General features: G+C 42.3%; 1 protein-coding gene across 1 annotated transcript; it reads right to left on the bottom strand.

The window, feature by feature from the left end:
• Window positions 1–8,166: 8,166 nt before the first annotated feature.
• On the bottom strand, window positions 8,167–8,637 carry LOC149146543 (uncharacterized). Its single transcript, XM_089452800.1, has one exon. The coding sequence runs from the start codon at window positions 8,635–8,637 to the stop codon at window positions 8,167–8,169; it is 471 nt and encodes a 156-aa protein (XP_089308926.1).
• Between the last annotated feature and the right edge of the window lie 1,480 nt (window positions 8,638–10,117).

Raw genomic sequence — 10,117 nt, 5'->3', positions numbered from 1 at the left:
ATTAAACTAAAACAAAACCAACCAGGGCTTCCATAGGCCAAACCACCTCAACTCTCAACCACAATGATTCCACCTCTATGGTTTGGAAATCACTAACACCAACCAGATCAGTCTCTACCCAAGTTGTCCAGGGCTCCAAGAACTAGTAACTCAACCCACAACCTTCTAAGGCTCCAAAGCATTTGTCCAACCTGACTCTAGGGACTAGTAACTCAACACACCAAGGTCTCTTGAGTGTTTGTCCCAACCTAGGCTCTAGGACTAGTAACTAAACCTAAGTTGTTCCAGGGCTTCTAGAGCGTTTTTTCCACCCACAACCATAATGAACATGAACACCAAAAAAAAAACCCACAACACCATGGCTATCCCGGAAATGGAAAGGCAAGACTAAAACCACTATCAATCAGGAAAATCTCCATGCTAATGAAAATACATAATCAGAAAATCACATGCATATACCATGTATCCAGAAATAAACAAGGAAATCACGCATGCAACCTGTTACATGCAAATCAATATAGCAGTAGTTATTGATCCAATTGTTCCCTTGCGCTTTCCCGCTTTCCTTTGCCTTCTTTCTCCAAATCCAAGTGTATATTAGAGTGCTCCAAGTGTGCAAGAGTGTGAGAGAATAAGAGAATAGAAGAGAGCTCCAAGATTGAACTAACAAAATCCATGAACTGATCCTCAAAAGCCTTTTTATCATTAAGGCCTCTATTTTCTTCATTTTCCTTCATTTTTCCTCCAATTTCCTTAGCATGAAAATCTATGTATCTTCACCTTCCTTTTCTCCTATTTTCCTTTATTTCATAAATAAATGTCAATTATTGCCACTTTGTCTTTGACAATTTTAATAACCATTAATTAATCACTAGAGATACCCATCACTATGTTTTGCCCAACATTCATCTTGGAATACGTGTCTCGTGACCTTGGTCTTATATGTTTTTTTTACATGGAAAATCAACCAACGGTTATTACAAACCCCTCCCCTTCAGAGGAACATTGTCCTCAGTGTTCTATAACATCTATGACCAACAAACCGTTGAAAATAAAACATACTACATATGGAGCTTTAGAACCCAACTCGTTGCAATATTTACAATGACCTCTGTTGAAAAGAAAACAGCATACCATTTACTGGAGCTTTATAACATAACTCATTACAGTATTTACAATAACAACCACATATACTTATGCACATTTGCTTCGATGAAAAATAATAATACTAACCATGGAACTTTATAACCACAACTCGATACATTATTTATAATAACATACACATATACATATGCAAATTTTCTCTAACCAACAAATAAAAGGATATGATGCCCACATCAGTCAACAAGGGAATCCAGATTCTCACACCTCCACCCTTAAAAGCAGTGCCAATATTCACCTCCTTTCCATGAACTCCATAATCCACTGCCAAATTCAAACCTACATCCAATGTCCAGTGCTACGATCCTTGATCTACTTGTTCTCTTAGTGAATAGTTACCAACTCATTGTTTTAGGGCACACTCCCAATGTGCCTCTAATTCCATTTGATAATGCTAATGACCTAAACAAATCCATTCCCCGACCTTCCCTTCTCTGCTACACAGTCCCTCAGGAAATTCAATCTCCCCCTTCCGTGCAGTCACACAACTTCCAAGTTCCATTGGCATCCCCTTCTCTGTTATATAGTCCCTCAGGAAATCCATCCCTTGGCAAGATTTCCTCGCATCAGAAGATCCAAAAACCAAGGCATGTCCTTGCCTCAAAACCATAATACTGGTCATAGCATGCTCATGGCAATCAATGGACACTATTGGGTAACAACGTCCCACAATGGCTTTGCTCCTAGATTTCTTTACCAACATATTGTTGCATGTTCCAATTCCTTTCACTGTTGTTGCTAGCATTCTTGTAGTCAATTTCAACCTCACAAATTGGGCATTCCAATCACCCAAACTTGGGCATTTTCCATGCTTTCATGTACTGTTGGCTTAAGGGGGGCTGACCCAGGTTCAAAGTTGTTTGCGCCAACCAACAAAACCCTAACTATTGGCCATTTCGGCAACAACCTGCATAGCGCAGGCTACAGTCTCACCCAAAGCAATATTGGGGGATGCTAGAACTAGGTTTTTGCATCCAAGTACATGTGATAAGTGATTCTTAAGCTCTTATAGATCATATCTGCCTTCACGCAGATCGGTAGTCTTCTATGGTTTGATACAATAACTCAAGTAAAATGGCTTCTAGACCTTCGCGAAGGTCTACGATCAGTCTTTGTGGACCCTAAACAGGCAAATTATCCACTTTCACATTAATCAATAACCCTAGATCTGCCTTCGCGCATATCTATCCAATTCATCAGAAATCATAACAGAAATAACCCTTATCTTCACGAAAATAGATAATTACTTAAGTCATGCACAAATAAGATAGATTCAGTAGTTTTGCGCAACATTTATTCATTATTCCATAGAAAACATATTATAAAGCGACATATCATAACATAAACATAATCAACAATAATGCTCAGATTGCAAGATAATTCTTCAAAATCAGTCTTTATTCATCTTCAACATTCAGATTACAGACTCTTTCACCCTGCACACTCAACTGCACGGATCCGTTCACTCAAATGTAGACTTTCCAAGGCCTCCTGCGCACTCAGCTGCAAGAGCCTTCCCCTTTCGCCTAAGTACATGAAGCAAAGCCTTCCTGCCTTAGCACTTGCCCAAAACAGTCTCTATCTTATCTTACTTGCCCTTCGCTACCTCTTAGACTCGCTATGACTCAACTATATATAGTTTTATTCAATACAATACCATGGTCTGCGGACCATGGGTGGGTCTCAAAACCAACCTATTTACTTACCAAAACAAGGGGTTAAAACCCCTTTGACTCCTATATACTTGCGCACTCTGCATCCACATTTCACGGAGACTTTGCATCTTTTACAAAATTGGGTTAACTAACCCCAAAATTGACCCTAAGGACCCTATCCCAACAAGCCCCCAACACAAATATTGTGACTCACCCTCGAGTCACTCAGTTGGCGCCTCGATCTTGCTGCGGAGACCACCTAGCTCGACCTGTAATACTGCAACTTCAGCAACACCCTATGTCACGGCCTGCTGCACTTCTTCTACCAACTTCTTTGTTGTCAGGACTTCCACTGCTAGGCGCATTGTCCTCTGTGTCTACTTTAGCACCTTTAGCTTTTCATTGAGTGACAGAGTAAGTTGGAAAGCTTCCTCTAGCCATAGTTGTAATCTAGCATTTAGAAGGGCTTCTTTTCTCTGCAATTCTTTTGTCTATGCTTGCAGTTGCTTGCCCTCTTGTAACTTTGTGAGGCGCTGCGTTGGCGCCAAAGTGCGCGCAGTCGCTTGGACCTCATCATACTTTCGTTGTGTCTCTCTGACATTGGTGTTCAACCTCTGCAAGTTCGGGTCCTCCAACAGGTTTGTCCATAATTCCATTGCTTGGTCAAACATCATTGCACAGTCCGTTACAATGATATCCAATGTGTTCATTTTTTGTTGATCACTGCTCCGTGTTGCTCCCGAACCTTTGGCAGAGTCGTTGGCTACAACTTCAACTGCAACTCTTATATTGATATGGATTTAAACAGGAACGCAACAAATTACAGAGATAACCATAAACACAGAGATGCAGCAGAAAGAATACTTTGTTTCATTAATGTAAAATACTAAAATATGCTCACAAACAACAATGGAAATAACCTAGCTAGGGTGATGGTAGCTTATCTCTGAGAAGAGATGTGGCGGCTACATGCCTCTGAACTGTGTTACAACGAGGCTTGAAGGCCTATTTATTGTTGAGAAACAATGGAAAACCCCAAACATCCAAAAACCTAACCCTAGAAGATGAAACGCCAAACTGTGGGCCCCGTTTGGTTAAATTGGTACATCAACTTCCTAGGGTCGTAACTTTGGCATATGATCTCTGTTTGACGTGCACAATATCTCGTTAGAAAGATCTATCCGAGAACTACAACTTTTAGAAGAGCAACATCAATCCATGGACCCATGTTGCTCCCAATTTTCCCAAAAAACGTCTTTTAGGGCCTCAAAACGGCTTCAGAAGTTCAGGACCCGAAAAAATGCTAAAAATAGTAAATTGTGCTACAATTAAGGAAATTGAAAAGCTGAAAGAAAAAATGGTGGGGGTCCTAGTGGACTTGGTAGGTGGCCACCAATATCCATTTGGATCATATATCTTCATTTGGAAATCAAAAGTAACCCTGCCAATCTCGTCCTTTGATGCACGTACTGCAGCACCCAATTTCCTTACTTTTGTTGTAGCTATAGCATCCTCTAGGTTGTTCAATTCCAGAATTGATTTGTAGGTCTGCTCTATTTTTGTCTCCAAGTTCTTACTTTGTGTCTGTAGCTCCTCCTTTTCCTTCAACGCCTAAGTTTTCTCCGCAAACATCTGCTCATTATTGACTTTGAGCTCTGTTAGGCCCCTATACTACTAGTGTAGGGGCCTAACAAGCTCGCTTATGACTGTGAGGGTGTGATGGTCCCTGATCCTTAGTTCATCTGAAACCCCCTGATGCAATGCATGGAGGGTCTGAAGTGGCAGCGCAATCAAGTTGACTCCCATGTTCTTCACAATACCTAGCACAGTGCGGTCCTCCTCTAACTCTGCACGAATAGACCCTTCTGGTAAAGGTATCACTATGAGATCAAGAGTCCGTTCCAATTCTACTACCATTCTGCTTCCTTGCATCAGGCTCGCTTGCACCACGCTCACTTGCCCAACTCTCGCTTGAATCCTACCAATCTAGATCTGTAGCTCACGCAGATCCTCTTGGATGCTCCCTAGCATCTGCATATATTGTTGCTCGAACTGCTGCAACAACTCTGTGGTGTTATCATGGATCTTATCACTGATCTCATCGAGATCCCCTTCTATAAGGACCATCGGGTCGATGTGCGTCTGCTTATCTGACTTATGCTTTTTTTCGTTTCCCAACAATCTACTCCTTTCTGCGCCTCTTCAAGGTGAAGGGAGTGCTCTTCTCCTCTCCATCGCCTCCTTCTTGTTCGGAAAGTTCTTGCTCATTTATGTGTTGCAAAGCCGATTCTTCAACCTCTTCTGTGTTTTGGCGTTATTTCTTAGCTTTCTCTTTTGCAGCGCGCTCTTTCTCCACAGCTACCTTAGCAGTAACTTCCTTCTTCTTATGCTCAGTCAGAGCTTGCACGGCCTTCTGAGCTGCTTCCTTACGCTTTTATGTAGTGGTTAACTACGCAACAAAGCTCTCTACACCTTTGCTTGTACCTACACCAAGCTCCATGGGTTCGCGCCACTCTTCGAGCCAACTCCCCATGATCTCCTGCATGTTCGTCTCAGATACCAAATATGGCAGCTTGTGCCATAGGTTCTTTGGGTCCTTTCGCGCTCTGATTGACACATTGTGGAAATTGACCTTGAACTCCGCATAGGCCGTTAATTGCTTGAACAAGGTTGGGGACAACCTTTGCCTCTAACTGATAACTATTCGAAGGTCCATCTCCATTAGAATGAAGAAATTTTTTGACTCCTTGATCCTTTCGAGATCCTTTGTTGCCCATAGTGAAGCGAACCTTGCTGCCTCGAGTAAATCTTCCGACTGCGGGGGAAACTGAATGTTCTTCGACAATCTCCAAGCTACTAAAACAATAGACAGTAATAACCACACATAGTGGAAGGGCTTGCTCTCTTCCTGAGCTTCGCGGTAGTTCGCGAGGAACTCCTTTCGCGCATTGCGCAGTTAGTGATACCACCGGCGCTGGAACTTCATTCACGCGACATTTCCTCATGATTTCCCCTGTAAGAATCTGGGTGGAAAACTGCACCGCCTAGTCCTAAATAGAGCAGATAGAATATCCGCGCGACTTCTTAACTAGACCATATTCTGCCTTCATCTTATGTGCTAACTCCTTTTTTCCACTTTTTCCTCGAAACTCCTTGGCAGGGTCCGCCCCTTTATAGGATAGTTTTGTGATCCGATGAATTAACATGTTTGTAATCAGGATGGGCTCCCCAAGCCATAGGAACCCATCGTGTACTAGCGCGACGAGCTGGTGCACACACACCATGTTGATAGTTGACTTATCAAAATGTGGCATGCAGAGCATGTGTAGCAATCCCGCCTACTCAACACCTCTGGCCCACTTCGTGGGTTCCAACCGCGTAATCCAATCTCTTCGTAGTAGAATTTTGTCATATAATTGCTAGTCGCCAAATGTGGGAACCTCTCGTGTTCCGTGAGGTACCAATCCTCCATTTTTAGCACTGGAATGTGCACTAATGTTGTGCCTTCAAATTCCACATGTTCAAGGAATAGGGGTGTTGACACCATGAATTTCTGAGAATATGGGTCCTTAGTAACTTTGGTTTTTCCCTTCCACGAAGGGATATACGCAGGGAGCTGTGAGATAGGCTCAACCTCTTCGGCATCCAATTCCTCTACACCTTGGTATTCTTCCTCCTCCAAATCGACCACTTTCTCTGGTTGTTTGACTTTCTTCTCCTTTTGTCACACCTCTGGATTCTTCCTCGATGACTGTCTCACCGGCATCGATTTCTTCTATTTTTATTTGGCGACAGAATGCTTTAGCCAAGGCGACCTCGGTGCTGTAGGCACAGGGGTCGTAGCTTCCATACTTGAAATCTCCAGACACAGCGTGTTAGAAACGACAGCTTCAGAACTTACGGCTTTCGCGGGGTTGGTAGCAGTCATTCATTCTATGAACAGCTCTCGGGCTTCTACGGAAAAATTTGCAAATGAGCGGTGTGTCACGAATTCCTTTCAGAATTGATGACTCATAAGCTTCAAATAACAAAGCGCCTAGACAACTCTCAGAATGCAAAGTGTTCTTCGACGGACCAACATGCTCAATTTATAGAAGGTTTTGAATTCAAATCCGACCGTTTCCCCCAAATTCTGATCATAAATGCATCTTTGGCGGCAGATATCCAAAGATATTTGCCATAAATAGTGCCTACCCACTCCTCTTAAATGATTGTTGGCCATCAATTCATGAATAATAACCCCAACGACTACTTTTGGACCCATTTGCGTGACACCATCCTCCACGGTGCAACTCATCCAGCGCAGCTTCACCTGTCGCACTCCTGTCGTTTATCGCGCAGCCTTCCTACCACATTCTTCACTTAGTCGAGCAGCATAGTTTATAGTCCTGCAATCCCTTGCAACTGCCTAGATTACTAAGACTTTCTTGCTTCCATATAGTCATTGCGAAGGGGCAAGATCCCCCCATGTACAACTTCAACCTACTTCCGTTCACTTTTCCAGGGAATGGTTCCCCATTTAGCTTCGCGAGCTGAACTGCACCACCATCCATGATCTCCTTAATAACGTATGACCCCAACTAGTGCATTTGAAACTTTCCTGGAAATTTCGTGAACTTATTGTCATATGACAACACTAAATCATCTACCTTGAACATGCATAGCTTAATATGTCGATCATTCCATGACTTCTCGTGTTCCTTTTTGCACTTGTTGGTGAAATCTTGCAAGGAAGCGGTCTTCTTCTAACTCCATGATCTGCGCGAGTCATTCCTCCAAGGTCTTGCGATCCGCCATTTCTATCAATGCTATAATTCGTAAACTTGGGACAATATGCTTCAATTCCATAGACCAACTTAAACGACGTTTGTCCTGTCAACTTCTTGTAGGTCGTCCTATAATCCCATAACACAACAGGTATGTGCATGTCCTAGTCATTCCTCTATGCATTGCATACCTTCGTCAATGAATGCTCCAAAATTATGTTAAAAGCTTCCACCGTTCCATTCGCCTATGGGTGATAAGGCGTGCTCTTCTGATGATACACCTGAAATTCTTCAAGCATCGCGCTGATTGTTTCATTCAAGAAATGTGTACCCCTATCACTCATCAATATCTTAGGGCATCCAAACCTTGTTAAGACATATTCAAACAAAAACTTTGCAGCAGTGGCCGTTGTACAATCCTTCACTAGTTGCACTTCCACCCACCTGGTTAAATACTCAGTTGCAGTAATGATATAGCATGCGCCCATCTTCTTTCTTGGTGGTTGTATTGGACCTATAAAATCAATGGCCCATTTGTCAAATACCTGCAATGAGACTTAGGGATGTAAAGGAAATTTATCCCTTCATGAAGGCTTCCCCGTCCTTTGGCAAACATCGCACGTCTTGCAATATGCCATAGAATCCTTGTGTAATGTCGCCCACCATAACCCATCGCGCAAAATTTTCTGCGCGGTTGCTTTCCATGCATAGTGACCTCCTGCCACTCCTCCATGGGCTTCATCTAGGATACTAGTGCATTCAAACTCTAGAACATACCTTTGCAGTATCTCATTTGTTCCCATCTTATACAAATGACCCGCAATCACTGAAAAATCTGCAGCACGAACTACTATCTCCTCCTTTTGCTGAGTGGAATAGCCCTCCGGAGCCGTTCTCGTCGTTAAGAATTGAATAATATCGACAAAATGATCGTCCGTGACGCACACTACAAAGAGTTGCGCATCTGACAGTCCTTCCTCCAAGATACTTGGTTCTTCACCTATTTCAATCCTTGAGAGATGGCCTAGGCCTGCATTCAGCCTGCTAGGCTTCATAATTACTTCAAAGTCATACTCTTGGAACAAGAGTAACCATCGGAATATCTCCCCCCACCCAAAACAGGGTTATTGACCAGGTACTTCAGCACGGAGTGATTTGTATACAATTTGGAGTGCCCACCCAACAAATAATGCCTAAACTTTTGTAGCGCGTAGACCATCGCCAGCCCTTCGCGCTCTATAGTGGAATAATTCTTCTTAGCCTTAGATAATTTTTTGCTCGCAAAATCTATAAGATGATCAATCTCTCCTTCACATGCCTATGTTAATACAACTCCTAGTGCAATACAAGATGCATCTACATGCACGTAGAACTCATTCTTCCAATCCGGAAACAACAAAATAGGTGTTGTCACCATTTTTTCCTTCAAGACATATAAGTTGCACTGAAATTCTTCATCCTAGCAAAACAACGCATCTTTCTTTAACAATTTCTCCATCGACGTAGTTACCTGGGCATATGCCTTGATAAACTTCTTGTAATACCTATTGTGCCCCAATGTCATGCGTAATTGTTTCACATTCCTAGGAGCTTCCAAATTCACAATTACGGTGATTTTCACAGGGTCCACCATCAATCCCTGCTTACATACGACATGGCTAAGCAAAATCCCAAAGGGCACATAGAATATACACTTCTTCAAGTTCAGCGTGATCTGATACCTTCGACATGTATCCTACATGAGGCGCAGACTCGCAACATGGTGCTTCACTAACCCAAACACAGTCCAATCATCAAAATTCACTTCCAAAAATTTATGAATGAACTCTTTGAACGCCGAGATCACTACCTCGAAAAAGAATGCAGGTGCATTCTTCAATCCGAATGGCATAACTGTATATTGGAAGCAACCCCACTAGGTCGCAAAGGTTATTTTGCTCCGATCTTCCGGCGCGATATTGATTTTATGATATCCCAAAAATCCATTAGTAAACAAATACACCTCCTATCTGCGAACATTCTCTAACATGTCATCAATAAGTGGTATTGGAAACGGATCATGTACGCATGCATGATTCAACTTTCGCAGATCTACGCATATGTGGATTTCTCCTTTATGTTTCTTTTCTTGGACCACCATTGGGCTTACCCAATCTGATTCTTCTACAGGCTCAATAATATCAGCTTCCAATATCTTATCTAGTTCCTTGCACACATTTTTTTTATATTTTGGATTCAGTCAATAAAGTCGTTGCTTAACAGGCTTCACATTCGGCTTCAATGTGATCTTCATAACACCTAAATCTTTGATGATCTCTTTCAAATCTGAAAAAATTCGTTGGGAACAAATCTTGGTACTTGCGCAGCAGCTCAGCTACCTTATCAACCATATCTTCGTCCCAATTGTTGACTAATAAAATGTGCCTTTTAAAACTCCTAATTATCCCACATTAATTATCAACCCAGGCAAGTCCTCTTATTTCAAGAGTGTACACAGTATGTGGTTGCTATTAATTCAGAGAGTAATGTTTCCTA

This window comes from Pinus tabuliformis, chromosome X (assembly GCF_031772625.1).
Source record: "Pinus tabuliformis cultivar Carrire ecotype Pingquan chromosome X, CPIR1, whole genome shotgun sequence".
Classification (NCBI taxonomy): Eukaryota; Viridiplantae; Streptophyta; class Pinopsida; order Pinales; family Pinaceae; genus Pinus; species Pinus tabuliformis.
The sequence above is the reverse complement of the archived record's forward strand: the minus strand, read 5'-3'. Positions and strand labels throughout refer to the sequence as shown.